The 18,088-nt window shown below is 41.7% G+C and overlaps 1 protein-coding gene across 1 annotated transcript in view; it reads left to right on the forward strand.

The window, feature by feature from the left end:
- The first annotated feature begins 460 nt into the window (after positions 1-460).
- Positions 461-18,088, forward strand: part of gypc (glycophorin C (Gerbich blood group)) — a 44,820-nt gene continuing 27,192 nt past the window's right edge. The window contains exons 1-2 of the mRNA XM_072444290.1: positions 461-757; positions 4,891-4,970. Coding sequence (XP_072300391.1) covers positions 4,901-4,970 — 70 coding nt within the window. The 5' untranslated portion in view covers positions 461-757; positions 4,891-4,900. The remainder of the gene's footprint in view (positions 758-4,890; positions 4,971-18,088) is intronic.

Genomic DNA, 18,088 nt, shown 5'->3' on the forward strand with positions numbered 1-18,088 from the left:
GGTACTTAGTTCTCTCTATCTCGTCGTTAGCTCTCACAAACCCTTTTATTCACGTGCAGTCATTTTGAGTTGAGTGCACAGCTTTAGAACAACTTCATCAGACAGCAAAGTGAGCTGGGCCGGACCACCCGAGCGCAGCCAATCAGAGCGCCGCTTTTGGCTCTTACTTCCTGCTTGACTAATTAGATGCATTTCGTCACAAAGAGCTGCATTTACATATACAACGCAAAATTCACTAATTTACAAAAAAATAAGTTGTATTTAGAAATAAGAAAGTTTTAAAGTCTTCAGCTTAAAACCAAGTCCAGAAAATGATCTAAATGTCAGCTATACATGTTTATAATTCCTAAAGTGTCCCAAAATTTGGAATAACATGTTTTCATTTCTCTCTTCCTTCCTCGTCCGACTGCAGCTTAATTCAATTCCCCACTCTCTCCGTGCGAGCAGCTCTCATTCCTGTCCTGGGCGCTTCCTGCTTCCTGTGGGCCTATCGGAGTTCAGACAGCTGCACATCACTGATAGATGCGACTCTCAGCCCGTATGGGACGCTCTGAATCCCCCTCCCTCCCAACTCCACCTCCACCACAACAGCTGAGAGCTATTTCCTCCACCGGCGAGGAGAGGGAGGGGTCCAACTGCACAACACAGGGGCCTGCAGCCAACTGCCAAAAAACCCTCCATTTTCTGTAACTGCTTTCACATGATAACTGTGCCGAGATCATTTTTCCCGTGATTGTTTCGGAGTTCGGGGGAAAAGGTGAGTGAAGCGTGCGGTTTTCAACAAGTTTATGGGGTTTTACGTGCCGTGTGCAGAAAGTTGGGTGTAATTAGGAGCGTGCTGTGGCTAAGGGCTTGTCTCTCTAAAAAAAAAATAAAAAAAAAATGCAAGAAGACAAGTCTTTTTATAAACTGGAGAATCACTGAGGCATTGTGGGTGGAAAATGTTCTCCCCCGGTGGAGAGGACGTTTACACAGAGAGAAAAAATGTGTTCAGCACAAGCGGAGCGAGGCTGGGAGAGTGGAGTTGTCAGGGCAACATAGACAGTGCGAGGAGGGGAAGTTTGAGCAAATAATCAAGTGGTACTGAAGAAACAATTACGATTAGTCTGTTTAAGTATTAACACTTATTAAGACATATATAGACTGTGTTATTTTAAAAGAGACATATTGTGCTTTTTGCAGGTACTTCTGAGCTCTAAAATACAACTATACATTTTGTTCACTGTAAACCACAATATTGATCTAAAATGGCTTGGTAATAGAATTGGGCCATTGACTTCCTGTTCAAAGCTGCAGACCCGATAAGCCCCGCCTCTTCACAGTGCCACGTCACAATGTTTTTTAAAAGTGGCTATGTAACTATTTAGGATCCTACTTTTATCACTCTGAGTCTTCATTTTTTTCAAATAATCACAAATAAGTACAGGGATGTGGGCGGAGATAGGGGGTAGGTGAAAACGGGACTTTTCTGAGCACAAGAGCTTAAGCTGCAGGACAAAACAAGATTAACTTAAACATGCGGGAAGCAATCAAATATGACTCAGAGTAAACTAATGACAAACACTGTTGTAACAAACAAACAAACGAACAAACAAACAAACAAACAAACCCTTTAGAACACCTTTTGCTTGGGGTCTATTTTTCCCAAAACACCTGAAAAAATGACCCCCATTTAGGACTGAGTGCAAACACTTGGCTGGAGCCTTTGTGAAGCTGAGACTGTAGTTTTGGACTCTGATGTCTGTTTTACTCTACACGCTCTGCACAGAGATATTCAGATCATTAATCCCGCTTCAGTTTTCTTTGTTAAATATATACATGAGTAAAGCTGGTTTCTGGAGGGATCAGCTGATCTGTTGGGTTTTGACAGTTCTTGTTTAAAAGCTGAAGGTAAATTCACAAAAAATTAGGTTTAGGGACTTGTAATAAATCAAAAATGTCCAGGTAGAAACCATATAAAGTCCTGTCAATGTTTCATTTTATTTTTGGGTAATTTGGAGTGCAAACTGACCCTGACGCTTCCCAGAATGATTGATTTGACGGAAAACACGTGAGTTACAGCTTTATTTTGATGTGCAGCCGATCAACCCGCTTGACATTTCCTTTATAAATAAAGAAAAAGTCCTAAGCATGAAGAGTTAAAGACCAAGCCTGATAAACCACAACCCAATCTGACGACTCGCAGGCCGTAGCATACAGGTTGGAATAAAAAAAACAACAACAGATCAGCTGGTTTTAGTCAACTAAGCTAAAATTAGATTTAAATTGACCTCATCTATGGTTTGGCCCTAGTTTAAACCTGATAAAGACTGATTTAGATCATCGTAGGCGCAAATCATAAGTACGGTGTGGAACCATCTCCGAGAAGACGCAGGACACTTGTTTTCATTGTTGCAGCTCCCCTATAGGTGTTAAATGTTTAATCTAATAATCTTAATTGGACTTGACGAGATCTGTCCAATTACAATGCTTCAGACGAAACCTTGTAATCAGACCAAGTGATTATCGTGCTATTAGCGATTCAATCAACTGTTTGATTAACTTTTTGTATGTAGCTGCACAATACAGGCTTCCCCGCTCCATCAATTACCCACTCACTACTTTGCATGCACGCAGGGACACTTCAGTCATCAGTAAAATGCAAAAACACGGCTAACAATTTGTTGGAAACACGTTTTTACTTAATTGAAGGTGACTTATTATTATTCAGCTTACACGGCCTTGGTCTTTATCGTCTGCCGAGGACAAAATGACTCTTTGGCTCACCGCGGCATAAAACACAACACAGGGAAAGCAGACTTAGTTACTCTAGCGCCTCCCAGAGAACAAAAGCTCAAACTGCGGGTTCAGAGGGTGGGCAGTTTGCTTCGTGTCCTCGCTTAATCTTGGTGCCCAGTGAAAGAATTTGGCGAAATCACGTGTAAAGTGAGCACATTCTTCACTGTGGATTGTAATAATGACTGTAATGGACCGGCCCCTCGATGCTACCGTCTTTCTCAGGAGGTGCAGTCTCTGAGAAGATACGCTAACACACTCTTAAGATGTTGGGCAAGGTATTTAAAACTGCTGACAATCTCAACGTAATTCATGAAGAAAAAAGAAAAACCCAATTATAGTGTTAAAAAAAGCTTTCAAAGGCAGATATAATGGGCTGATGGTGGTCGCTAAACAATATTGAAGAAAAATCCAAAATGATATATACAATGTATGTACGTTGACTCAAGTCCGAGTCAAGTCCGAGTCTCTAAGAACGAGGACTTAAGTACGACTGTAGTCCAAGTCTGAGTCGCTGAGTCTCTAAACGAATAACTTGATTTCTCAGTCTTCCTTTAATTAGCATCTTAGTTTCCTCCCTGCCAATCACAAACCTTTTGAAATGAGCAATGTACCTGCTCATTTCAAATATTCATATCAAAAAGCCGTTTTTATGCTCTTTTAAAGTGGTGGTTTCCTGACAGGAACTGAGCATTTGAACGTGCCCTAACACTACGGAACATGCCAGTTTTTAAACAACATATGTACCACTATGTTATTTTGTTGTTACTTACATATATTGTACATTTAACTCATATAACTGGCAAAGCCCTATAGGGGGTCGAAATGCAGTCCCTGTTCCATTAAAGGATTTTTTATATCACAGTGCCTTGGACCTTTCTCTTCGCTCTATTAAATGTATCTGCCCAATGTCCATTATCCAACCAATTTCACCACGGTTCTCAACACTGCTGCACATCAGTGCTGCTGCTCCCATTACGCACATAACGCGTGGTGCGTAGGGGCTTCATGTGCTCCGAGGGGCACTAGCCTGACCAGGCAGTTTGGACTGCATGACAAGAGCTGCACTGTTCCTTTTGCAATTAAACTGGGAGGCTAGAGTAGTCCTACTTTGTCTTTAGTTCTTTATCAATTCAAAATTAACTAGGACTCGACGTTCGATGCGTGGAGCTGACACCGCGGCGCGCTAAGCCAAAGTGGTTCAACTTCTCACAAATCATGTTTTTAGAAATGAAAAAGAAAGCATCAATAGTTTGCAGCCTGAAGTATTTTCTAGAGCCTCAATCTGTTCTGCAGAAGAGCCGGAGAAGGACTTCAGGTGACGCTAGAACAGTGGTGGAGCAAGGGCGGAGCACGGGGGTGGAGTAGGGAGATTTACAGACTGTGGGGCCCTCATAATTATTAATACATAATAATTGCTAATAAGAAAACATTTCAAATGCACCAAAATGCCGAAAATTATATTATTTCTGTTTAAAGCTGTTTGATTGAGGGCCCCCCATATTGATGTGTGTGTTTTGACTGCGGCTCTATTCTTAGCCGTGAGCTGCTGGCTCGCCTGGGGCCCTGGTCACTGCTGCTATGTGGAGCATGTGTGTGGGACGGCTCTCCTCCACTTTCTTCTGCTGCCATTCATTACACAGCCATATATTACCAACCTTTCAACCTCTCAAGTCATTGGTTCTGTCAAGTGCACCACTTACTTGGTGTTATTTCAGACTCCGAAATAATTATGATGATAAAAGTATGCTGAAATTTCTGTTCTTTTATTTTCAATCAGCTTTTTGACACTTTTTTACTAGTAGTTTTATTAAAGGAGACATATTATGCAACTTTAATGAGTATTTAACCTTGTTTCAAAGGTGTTTCCTCAAAGTTGTATTGAACATGAAGTCAATGGGCCGGTTTCTATTACTAAGCTGTTTTTAGATGAATTTTTCAGTTTACAATGAACTAAATGTATAATGAACATTTACTTGTTTTTTTACTTAACTTTGAACATGTCTCCTTTAAAGACAATATATCCAATAAACAACAATCACAGTTTTATCATTTTCCTGTATCGACCACTTCTGCAGCTGTTGACAAGGTAAACACTCTTCTTTTTGCTCACAGGCCTGACAACATGCACACAGAGGTGATGACAATACCTATCCCTCTACAGACAGAAGCAGCCACAGTCCCACTACAGACAGGTCAGTACCACTCCGGAACATTCTGCGGTTTAGATGATCTCAGAACATTCTCTAGATCATTCGTGTTTGTTCCAATTAGGTCAAACTACAGTACACACAGCCTGGTACTGAGGTAAATGTTCTATTCCATTCATTTTAACGAGGCAGCAACATAAAAACATTAACTTATTGTAGTTTGTTATATAACTTCCAGTTCTAAAGTTTACGTGTTTAAGTATGACTTGTGGTGAAACATAATTAACTTCTGTGGGCTGCTACATTATTGTCCAGCAGAACGTTGGTCTTAGGAAAAGTGCGGATTGGGAATGTTAATAATATAACAGTTGGTAATGTTTCATAACTCTGCTCTGGTGTTACTCTTGTGGTTGCCAGTTGCAAAAAGAGCCCTGGTTTTCATAGTTTGCAATGTAAGTGTACAAAAGCTAGCTTATGCTAATGTAAGCACGCACATGTAATGGACGTGAGTTGAGGCAGAAATGCTGAAAAGGAGCCTGCTGATGATGAATGGATTTAAAGACAGCACAGAAGATCTGAGAGCTCCGTCGATGCTGTCACAAATCTGGGTGACTTGAAACAGAGTGTTTTCTGAAGCTCAGAGTGAGAGGACTTGCCAAACAGGATTCATAAATGAGCATTTATGAAGCTAAATACAACTCAAGGAATGTGGAAATGATGATGGAAACAGGGTTAAAAGCTCAACAAATACATTTTTCATAATATTGTATGTGTCTTTCAAGTCAGTTATTTTCTTTTAATCTCATTTTCATGCACTAAATTGCTCTGTAATAGGACCGCTCATTTGAACCTAGCTGCAATGAATGTGTCACAGCCGACTGAGCATGCTCATCAGAGGCTCCTCTGGGCTCCATAATGGGGTCCCTCTCTCAGGCATTATCAGAATGTCTGGACACATTGTTATTGCATGTTGTGGTGACAGAACATGCACAATGGGGTATTCCACCAACACGTTTAAGCCAAAGCCTGGCTTATTTGGGCAATCGAGGCTCATCAAATCCTCCGTTCTGTTCCATCAACATGGTAAACCAGAGTTTGCTCTGAGTTGCCTAGTAACAAGCACTCAGGTACTCAAGAATTTTTGCTTTGTCTCCGAAACTTCAAAAGAAACACAAATCAAACAGTTTAGCTCATGCTCTCTCACGCCTCTCGTCTCTGTACAGTTTAAAAGTGACTTTTTATCCACATGGTGCCAGAGCCTAGAGATTATATAAAATCCTAACCCTTTTCCTCACAAGGACCGGTACAATCACAAGTTTTTTTTTCGGGGCCGGTTGAAGGGGGCAGAGCCAATGACAACCGCGTAAAATGTGTACAAACCCTTCTACATCTTTTAAAATAGCTTATAACTTATGCTTGCTGTCTGTTAGATTAACTGGCTCTATATTTTCATGGTAAAACACATGGCCTACATTATTTTATTAAAGTGATTTCTACCTACATTTTATCATATTTTATTCATATTAAACATGTCATTGTTCTTCAGGATTTATTTGACTGAATTGTTCAGACACTATGGAACACGCCTATAGTTTGTGCTGTGGAGATGTTCTGCTGCTTTTGCACAGACAGACGCTGGTTTGGAGCTGGATTTTGAAGATGAACTGCTTTTCAGTGGGTTCTGGCTGCTCTTTCAGCGCCGTCTCCCTCTCCTCTCTCCCTCCTCTGTCATTCCTGTTGCATCCACATGATCGGTCAATCCTTGTTATAAGCGAAGAGTTTCATTACAGCTTTACTTTGACGTGCAGCGCTTCCAGCTCCGCACGCAGAAAGACTCTAAGGTTAAGGTCTGGGAAAGTGTCAGGAAACTTCGACTTAACTTTGCACTAAATAGGCTGTTAACCTGCTGTCAAATGGGAGAGAAGGGTGTGCGAACGATAGAGGGGCGCTTGTCTCTCCTTTCACTCCTCTCTGTCTCCTCATATTTTGACAGATCATTAAAAAAATCACAATTGATGCAAATTTGAACTGATTCTCAGTGATGTCGTTGCTCAACTGACCTCACTTCAGGTCTGTATCCGCGTTGGTCAGAACCAGGAATGAAGAATTAGCCTGAACGTGTCAAGCGACTGGGCGTTACACAGCAAGATCTGGGTTTCAGTGATAAGCTACAGGTCAAAAGACATAATTATTTTGTTATAATCTCTGTAAAATCCAACTTTTCTGGAAAACTTCAACGTTTACCAGTTTGAGGTCATGAAGTGACAGCCCTTTAGAAGAAGAATAAAATTGTAATTGTTATAATGCCATCCCAATTGTTTAACTAACACTATAGACATTAGGTAATTCAGTATATATTTTTAAACATGACGTGGTGTGACAGGTAACGGCACACCAAAGCAGGTTAAAACATCTCAATTTAAAAGAGTTACACTTGTTGTTCAACTGATTTGTAAAAAAAAGTAAGAAAAAGTAATCATTTCATTTTTAAATATAGGAGTATATATAGCATTTTTTCTCATTAAATCATTGTTTTGAGGGCACGCTCTGACTAAACGTTCATTTACCGTACAATTATAATGATGTTTCTACAGATTTAAAACATTCAAATTCAAAGTATAATTTTTGCTGACCCCATTTTATTTTTTGTCAATTTCCTGTGACCTGAAAGAAAGTTTTCTACAGTTTTGCAGGTTTGGTGTTGGAGTGTTGACTTTTCAGTGCTGGAGGGAAAAGGATCGCTTCAGAAATGGAAGTTTACATTTGCCGTGTTGACTTTACCAAGTTCAAATGAAAGCATATTGCTCTGAAACATTTCATCTCCTTCCGCGGCCTGACCCTGTCCGTATGTTCTATCGCTGCCGTATTTAAAACTCAGCCTAAAAACCATCTGTTGGGGCGATTCTCTGAACTTCCAATGCATCTCATTCCATTTATTTGAAGCCATTTTTTGAACTATTTCTACAGCTCACTGCCAGTCTCTTAGAATTATCCGTCTTCTAAAACTCCCACTTTGTCTCCTAAAATCAGCCAGCGTGAGGGTGGCGGTGGGGGTGCATTGTGCACTGTTGTGCGGGGACTCAGATCGGGCTGACAGGAACACCTGGAGCGACAGGTGAAAGGATGGCAGCTCTTTTCAGCTCCGACCTGCTTCCGGATGACTCAGTCAGCGGCGGCGGCAGCTCCGAGCAGGTGTGCTTTCAATGTGGAAATTCAGCTTTTTTGTAGATGGCTAAAGGGGCCTACATTATGCAAAAAATACTCCTTTGAACTAATAGCTGTGGTATAATGTTATTTACTCATACCTGGAGTTCTAAATTAAAATAAAGTTGGGGAGCGCCTCATGGATGTAAAAAGAGCAGACAAAAACTCAAACAGGTTGAACTTAAAGTCTATATCAGGGGTCCCCAACCGCCGGGGACCGGTACCGGTCCGCAACGCGTTTGCTACCGGGCCGTACAAAAACTGGAAATAATCTCTCAGTGACAGCATCTTCTCCAACGTAACTTTGGCCTGTTCCTCATGACACTAATAAGCTTGTCTGTGAATATATAATGAAAAGCCTTATAGGAAATTGCCAATGAAATCCATTAAATATAATGGCAAGTATATTATATCTGCTCTTGTCCTGCGTGATAACATAACTGATAACTGATACATGATACGTCATCGCGGATGCGTCGCATCAAACACGCTGCTCAAAAGTAGACCCAAAAGCTCGCGAAAATGAGTAAAAGACAATAGTCTTTGGAGAGCGTTTTTGAAAAGGGGAAAAGGCAAAGTGAGGAGCAGATGAGGAGCCAGCGTGGATTTTGGACACGTCTTCTGGGACAGCGTTCTCCAGCTGCTGCACGATCACCTGTTTTTACTCTTACAAGAGTTTGAGTGCTACTTCCCGTGCGCAAAAGATCCGCGAACTGCGTGTCAATGGATCCGCGACCCATTTGTGATTAAACCGGGCGAATCGAGCATGTGCAACAAGAGGATCAGCTGTTGGAGAAAATTACGGTGATCTTAAACGTATTTGAGGGAACAACTCGGCTGACTGCCATATTTATCTGATGAGCTTCCACCAGTCAGAAGAACAGTGAGGACACGTGTAACTGTACGTTATGTTACTCCAATTCGGATCTTTTGGAATAGAACACGTAATAATGTACAAACGCGTCTTTTTGAGAACATTTCGCCTTCTGAGCTGAATCGAATGGAAGCCCAAGCCCCGCCCACTTTCACGCATAAACTGGCACACCGGTCCGTGAAAACAAAACCCACATTATTCCGGTCCGTGGTGCAAAAAAGGCTGGGGACCCCAGGTCTATATGACCGGTTAGACACAAATATATTTCAGATTTTACTCCACATTTCGTCTCCAGTTTGACCATTTTTGTAAAGTTTGTACTTTCTGGTTGGACATGAGCAACAGATACAACATAGAAAGAGGTAATTCCACAACTGTTACCTAGCAACCATACTGTAAACAAGAGCCAAAATCCATATTAATGCTCATGTGAGTCCGATATAGAGGCCATGGAGAGACTTGTACACAAGCTGATCTGCTTTAAAGTCTATTCTCTGAGCCACAGGAGCCAGTGCAGAGACCTGAGAACAGGACTAATGTGCTCATACTTCCTGGTTCTAGTCAGGACCCGAGCAGCAGCGTTCTGGATGTACTGCAGCTGTTTTACAGCTCGTTTGGAGAGGCCAGTAAGCAGGCCGTTACAGTAGTCTAATCTACTGGAGACAAACGCATGGATAAGTCTCTCCAAATCTGGTTTATACACTATATTTTGTATTTGTTTTTCGATGTTAAAAAGCTGCTGATGTTATTGATCTGTCGTGGCTCTTAAAGTTCAAGTCTGAGTCCATTATTACCCCCAGATTTCTAACTTGATTTGGAGGTTTTTGAGCGAGACTCTGGAGGTGACCGCTATCACTCATAATTAACTGTGGTTCAGACACATCATCCATCATGTCTGCTTCATTTGAGTTGATTGGTACATCCTCTATATTAGGACCATCATAAGGCGCTGGTACAGCTGGCAGCCCGGTGTAAACGCTCTCTCTTCTTTCTCACACTTATTGTGCTTTATCTCCTATATTTTGTAAATATAGTTAGTATATTTTTCTATTTTACTGTACGATAGGGACACGCGCTGGAATAGTTTTTTAATTCAACTGTTTTTGACTTTTTTCGGCTGGATTTGAGCGTTTTTCGTTGCGTTCGTTGTGTTGTTGTGACGTGAGCTATCTCCGAGCGAGCCCACCAGCCCCCCCCCCGCGCCCTCACGAACGATCGGGACACGCACTGGAATCGCTTTAAATTAACTTGTTTTGACTTTATTCGGCTGGATTGAGTGTTTTCGTCGTGTCGTTGCTATGTGCCTTGGCTCTGAGTCCCCCGGCTCCGGCCCCGCCCCCCCGCCGGCGCCGTACCGCGTTTACACAAAGGAGGAACTCATGAAACTGCGGAGAACTGTCGTCTTACCCGGAGATCGTCACGTTATCCCGGCGGACATCCTAAGGAAAACGCAACGAGGCAGACGGGCTGGACATAAACTCCGAGAGAAGAGAGGGACAAACAGGAAGTCGGTTCCCGCCGTAGTCATGGGTAACGTGAGGTCCCTTCAAAATAAAATGACGGAAATAGCGAGCCTCATGCGGTCCCAGAGGATTTATAGGGACAGCAGCGTCTTGATTTTCACAGAGACCTGGTTAACAGCAGAAATGCCAGACTCTATTGTAGGTTTGGACAATTTTCATCTGCTGCGGGCGGACAGAACGAGAGAATGCGGGAAGAAAAGAGGTGGAGGTCTGGCGGTGTATGTGAACACGAGCTGGTCCAAGCCCGAACACTGCACAGTGAGGGAGCAGCTATGTAACAAGGATATTGAACTATTGGCTATTGGCATGAGGCCATATTATCTGCCCCGGGAGTTCTCACATGTGATTTTGATCGCAGTCTATGTGGCCCCGTCTGCCAATGCTGAAGATGCTTGTGAAGCACTGCTCTCCTGCACTTGTAGGCTGCAAACACAGCATCCACAGGCTCTCTTCCTCATCTCTGGTGACTTTAACCACGCTTCTCCCTCTTCTGTTCTACCAACATACACCCAGTATGTTACCTGCCCCACCAGAGAGAATAGAACATTGGACTTGTTTTTTGCCAGACACCAAAGAGGCTTATTCCTTCACCCCCCTCCCTCCTCTGGGCAGCTCGGACTACAACCTTGTACATCTGAGGCCTGTGTATGAACCCATCGCCCCAAAGACCTCAACAGCTTCAGGCCAGTGGCTCTCACGTCCCACCTGATGAAGACACTGGAGCGGCTAGTCCTGGACCACCTCCGCTCCACCGTGAGCTCAGCCATGGACCCGCTGCAGTTTGCATATCGGTCTGGCATCGGAGTGGAGGACGCCGTCATCTCCCTGCTGCACCGCTCTCTCTCTCACCTGGAAAAGCCTGGCAGCTCTGTGAGGATTCTGTTCTTCGATCTTTCCAGCGCCGTCAACACCATCCAGCCGCTGCTCCTGAGGGACAAGCTGGAGACGGCTGGTGTGGAGTATGACCTAGCAGAGTGGATCCTGGACTACCTCACAGACCGACCCCAGTTTGTGAGAGCCCGGAACTGTGTGTCTGACACTCGGACCTGCAGTGTGGGGGCGCCCCAGGGCACTGTCCTCGCGCCCTTTCTCTTCACCCTTTACACTGCAGACTTCAGACATGACACGGACAGCTGTGTCCTGCAGAAGTTCTCTGACGACTCTGCCATCATCGGACTCATCACGGACGACGATGACGCGGAGTACAGAGGACTGGCGCAGGACTTTGTGGACTGGTGTCAGCGGAACCACCTCCTCATCAACGCGGGGAAGACCAAGGAGATGGTGGTGGATTTCCGCAGACGCCACCCCACTGCCCCCTCACCAGTGAAGATCCAGGGACGGGACATTGAGAGAGTGGACTCATACAAGTACCTGGGTGTTCATCTGAACCACAAACTGGACTGGACTCATAACACAGACGCACTGTACAGGAAGAGCCAGAGTCGGCTCTACCTCCTGAGGAGACTCAGGTCTTTTGGAGTGACAGGGCCACTCCTGAAGACCTTCTACGACTCTGTGGTGGCATCAGCCCTCCTGTACGGTGTGGCCTGCTGGAGCAGCAGCATCACAGAGAGGGAGAGGAAGAGGCTGGACAGAGTCATCAAGAAGTCCAGCTCCGTCCTGGGCTGTGCTCTGGACTCGGTGCAGGAGGTGGGGGACAGGAGGGTCCTGGCTAGATTCACATCTATGCTGGACCATGAGTGTCACCCCCTGCAGGACACTCTCTCCGCTCTGGAGAGCAGCTTCAGTGAGAGACTGATCCACCCTCGATGTGTGAAGGAAAGGTTCCGTAGGTCTTTCCTTCCTGCTGCTGTCAGACTTTATAACAAAACTGTTAGTACTGAACACTCGCAATACTGACCTAACCATGTGCAATTCTGTCATATGTGCAATTGCTGTTAGAATTCATGTGCAATTCATGTGCAATTACTGTGAAATTCATGTGCAATCTATGTGCTGTCGTGACACATATTCATGTGCAATTACTGTCGGGATCACATGCAATGGTATTTATTTATTTATTTATTTATTTATTTGTCTATGGGAGTTTTTGTTTATAGAAGATCTTCTACTGAAAGTGTTTTTCAGACTTCCTATAAGTGATCTGTTCTTCTGTATCTACCTCTGTATCTACCTGCGTTGCACCAATGAAATTTCCCCATGTGGGACAATAAAGGAATATCTTATTAGAAGTACTACTCTTCCAACTATCAGGGACACTCCTCTGTCCTAAGCTATTTTCGCAGTGGGACTTCCAGAGTACAGGGGCTACAGAGTACACAACACCTCCTGTAGGTGGGGGGCAAACAACTTTGTGAAGTCCTGAATTTTGTTCCTTCCCCTGGTTGAATTATCTCTGATAATCTTGGCTCCCTTCCAAACATTACAAAATAAGAGTTGTTAGAGTCGCCCTTTGAGACAACTGCTGCTGTGATTTTGCGCGGTACAAAAATAAATGTTATTGAATTATAGGCATATGTTATCTGAGATAAATGTTGGGTTCACCTACACTTTGGCTCATTTACTGTCATGACATATAATACCTAAGGATCCCAGTATATTTTTGTTTGGCCTTCTGTCTTGAGAAGTAATTTTAAAAGAAAACAAAATAATGTCAAGTGCATCAAAAAAATGACAAAGAACTGTCTTAAAGGTGTTGCTCCTCGAGGGATTATTGAAGAAATATATTTCATGGAGAAACTGATGTTTTTCTACAGCTAAAGGGAAATATTTTTACAAAGCGCTGGACAAAAAGGACAGAATATAAATAAACAAAGCAAAACCTTCCTTTTTAGATTTATTACAATATGTAGTTGCTTTTGTATTGACATTTATTTTTTTGAATATTTGTTATTTATTTAAATTTAAGTATCAATGTATACTATTCTGCACTGTAATATACTAGACATTTGTATATTTAAATTCAGTATTTCTTTTAAAACATCTCATTCTTGCCTCAAATTGATCATAGTTTATATGTCACTATTATTTATTTATTATTGCACCATATCACTGCAGTTTAGTTTGTGAATTTTGTTCATTAAAATATCATAAACTTGTGTAATGTAATAAAATACATGTATACGTGCATGGCGCAAAATGCTGTATTCAGAGTTTAGCTAGGTGTGATTGACAGGTGGATAAGCCAATCAGAGAAATGCATGGCCTGTAGGGAAAAAAAAGTTGCTGGATGTTGATCTGAACGTGGTGCACCCTGGGAAGGATTGTGCTCGACTTTATCCCAACTTGCTTTGACATAACGAGTTATTATTCAAATTATAAATCAAAGCTGAATTATGTATTTACCAGGCAATGGACCTTTCTCATTTAGGCTTGGACATTGAACAGTCTGAAACTACCATGTTTTTTTTACATTTTGGTTTTTCCTCCTCATTTTTCTGTGGCTCAAATACCTTTCAGAAAAACAATTACAACATAGATAACAATTTAAGATTTTAGTTGGGATAAATTAAATTGTAATTTTTTGTGTGTCTGACAGAGTTGAAAATAATATTATCAAATTGAGAATTGTGTGTTATTTAGAATGTATTTTCTTTGCATATTATCTGTAAAACTCTGGCCTGACTCCACAAAGATAAAAACTGTAACTCTTTGGACAAAAAGTAATTTGTTTCAAAAAATTTCATGTTCACAAGAGTTACACTCAAGAATCACATTTAGAGTCTATATAATCTTTGCATTTCTAATTTATGCTCTTTTACGTTCATATCAACATTTGTGTTTGTGTTGTGCCAGACGGCGCTCTGCGTGCGCGGAGGAGCTTCGGCATTCTCCGGACGACGGCTCAGCAGCCAATCAGAGCCAAGCACACAAACTTTCTCGACCAATCAGCGCGCAGTATGCAAATTTTCACTTATAAACAGTAAACTGTCATGGCGCGGGCCGAGGCGGACTTTAATCAAACGCTTCCCGGCCCGATTTAACGATAATATTAAAATTTTTCCAAGATTTATTTATAAAAATGACCACGTCCTTGCACTCGAAAATGCCCGTCCACATTTCAAAATACCCCGTCCAAAATACGGGAAGACGGCCCCTATCTAAAAGAAAACCACCAATGTTGAACTTCAATATGGTATTTTCGTCAAACGCGCATGCGCATGAGGTGAAATTGCGGAAAACACGTGTCAATTTCGCTCTCAAAATGGCAGCGAAAAAATGCACAGCTAAACGAAAATATGAAGATGAACAGAGGATGTTTTTAACAGAGAGGGAAAGTTTATATTTTTCAAGCCAGATTTGTTCAAGGCAAGGAATGCCAGAAGTCGCACTAAGCAACATGCATAGTAAGTGAAAAACGCTATTGTAAATGTTGTTTTTGTTTGTGGACTTTGTTGAACTGAGAGTTTGTGTGTGTGAGACAGTGCACACAATGTTCATCCTTGTGGTCTTAGTACTGTAGGAGTCAATTTCTGTCATTATCATGTTGGTGTGTGACATGATATTGTTTTAATAATAATAATTTGGCTGAGCAGAGGTGTGTGTGTAAGAGGAAGGGATGGGGTGATGTTCATGTGTGCCCATGTCTGGCTCTTTGCGGTAACACAGTAAGAAATGTGGCTCTTAGTCTCTGACTGGTTGGCCACCCCTGCTCTAATGCAATGAAAATAAACTCTAAGGTTTGAATCAGCCACTCCGTTGGCTGCAAACGCTCAGCCCACTACACCACTGTGCCATGAGCAGTAGAAAATAATTTAGCTGCATATACTTTTTCGGTATTTTTGGTCCCATATTAGTATTCCATGCAGCAGCAGCATCTCGGCTCCAAATGTAATCGCAGCGTGGTTTGTGGGTGTTTGCTCTGAAAATGTGTGTGAAGCGAATGGCAGTCTGGAGGTTTGGACTTGGATAAAGATGAGTGGAGCTCAAAGCTGCAGGCTGTGGACTCAGAGGAGGAGGAGGAGGAGAAGCGTGGGGTTCAGGAGCACTCTGTAAAACACTCTTCTCCTCAGGGTTTATTTCACTCAAGAATAAGTGTTGAAAAAGTATTTTTCTATAACCTATCGCTGCACTTTTATATTATAATAATCATACTGTTATTCTTCTGTTAATAATATTAATGCATCTGATTTATACAGTACTTTTCTGGACACTCAGAGATACTTTATATTGTATTATTCATTCACGCCACACCTAGTAGTGCCACAGCTGCCCTGGGGCAGACTAAGGGAAGTGAGGCTGTCAATCTGCACCATCTGCCCCTCCCAGCTTTACACTATTGTTAAATATTCCTTGTAAATTGTCTAATGTTTGTTTCTGGAGGCAAAAATGTTCCCCAATCAATTTCAAATTTTACACAATGCAAATAAAACATGAAACGTTTAAAGAGACAATCAGGCAGAGCTACCAGGCCTAGTTACAGGTGTGAATCCACTTGAATAAGGGTATTGCAAGCTTAAACCTGCCGTGAGTTAGACTAGTGGCCAGTCTATTGGAACTTCAGCGAAAAAATCCTCTACTGCCTGGAAAGCATTTAAACCAAATCATTCTCATAAATCCTTGCCACATCAATAGTATTCACATACTTTTTTGTGTGTTTACAACACATACAATGTTTAATGCACTAAAAATGATCTGAACTCAAATACATACATCATTTCCTATAAACACAAATTACCCATTTCCCTCAAATATTGGTCACAAATCTAAATCTGTGTCTAAATCTGTGGTGGTAGTAATAATACTATGATAATCTATCCCTCTTCAATCCATCACAAGTGTGGCAGATCAAAAGAATGATACGAAAGCATGAATATTGCACAGGTGTGCCTTAGGCTGGCCATAATGAAAGAACACAGATTTGGACATTAGGAAATGTTGGGTGCAAAATGGGTACAGAAATAGTAGTAGTAGAGTAGGGGCCTTTCTACTAAGTTCTACTTTTGAAATATACTTTCTGGGGAGGAAAACTAAATTCACGAATAATGAAAAAAATAGTTGGGCACTCCAGCTTTATCTGTTAGTCGGAGTAATTGGTCAACCAATTATGTAAACGCAGTCATTTATTTGTTCCACTGAGAGTAAAAGCTTAGCAGCACAACGCGGCTGAATGAAGATAAAAGTGCTGTTTAAATGCAGTGTTTAGGCATGAATAAAACATTGGTGGAAAGTTGCTAATGTTAGCCACTTACCTTAGCTTGAGCTGTTGAGGATCAAAAGTTTCTGATCTCAAACTAAGAGCTGTATTTACTTCACTGATGTGGGATTAATTTTAAAGAGTTGTACCTGATTTTGTTCCATGGACTTCAACACATTTTCCTCTGCTCCACGACAGATAATGCAGTGAAAGCAGCTTCTAGGGTTGAAATGAGAATATAGAGCATTTTACTCTCTGAAAACCAGGAAGTGCTGTTAGCATGCTAGTTTCTGTTGGCTTTATCATGATAACAAAGCTCGCTCTGGCCTCTGAAAGTTGTGAAAAGCACTTATAAACACATCCCGGAGTGAATAATTAGGATGCTCAGAATATCAGAATATGCAAGAAAGTGAGCAATGCATTTGGACCTTTGTAAACAGTTTACATTAACTAGTGGTGATTTTCATGAATAAAAAACATAAATAAACCATGTATTTACCATATTAGTCCATAAATATAGCAGTGTCACCCAGGATTTCCCTGCATTGTCTTTATGAGACTCTGCATTTCAGAAAACATTAATTTTCATGCCAAGGCGTCATAGTTGTATGGGAGCACCCGGGCGTTCTCTGCTAGCACAACTGTGTATGACCAGTATATGTAAGAGACAAGGCAAATTAAACACACCAATTACCACAACAAAATATTTATACTCGGTTAATTAAATTCAATTTCAATTCAGTTTATTTTTGAAATGCCCAAAGTCACCACAGCAGTTGCCTTGAAGGGCGACAGAGAAATAGAGAAGAAGATTAAACAATGTTCACAAATGGATAGATGTCCTTAGACCCTCCTTTTCAGTGAGGAAAAACTACAAAACATTTGGGAAAAAGTCGAAAGCTTGAGAAGAACCACAGTGAAGGAGAGATCCTCCTCCTACAGGAGGTGCTGCAGATGGTCCAAGACTGACACATTTCCATTTAGACTGAGAGCAGAAACACTCAGGAGGAAAGAGGGCATTTCATTGGTTAACCATGGTCACTACTTGTGCACACAAAACACAAACTTCCTAAAACCTGCTCATTCAAGAGAGAATTTCTCAGCTTGTCTTTTGTCTCATCTCTGATTGCCCCAGGGTTAGGGTTAGTAATAAATATGTTTTTATTTTTAAAAAGGGGCTACGTGACATTTTAGAACCCTACATGTGTAACGTAGAGTCTTCTTTTTCTTAATAATCACAATGTAGTAGATTAGTCTTGTTTCAGACCGAGTCATCAGTGTAATCCAGTCCTACTTGTCCACACACCGTGGCACCACTTGTGTAGTATTGTAGGTAATTAATGTTAATTATTATTTTCATAAGGGCACCTGGTGCCACCATCAACTAACATTATAATCAACTCTCGACTCAGGCTATGTCTGGGCTCAACTTGGTAAAAAAAAAAAGTTTTGATAAAATTTG

This window comes from Eucyclogobius newberryi, unplaced genomic scaffold (assembly GCF_026437365.1).
Source record: "Eucyclogobius newberryi isolate DKJ021-1_F unplaced genomic scaffold, fEucNew1.0.hap1 SCAF_14, whole genome shotgun sequence".
NCBI classification, from domain to species: domain Eukaryota; kingdom Metazoa; phylum Chordata; class Actinopteri; order Gobiiformes; family Gobiidae; genus Eucyclogobius; species Eucyclogobius newberryi.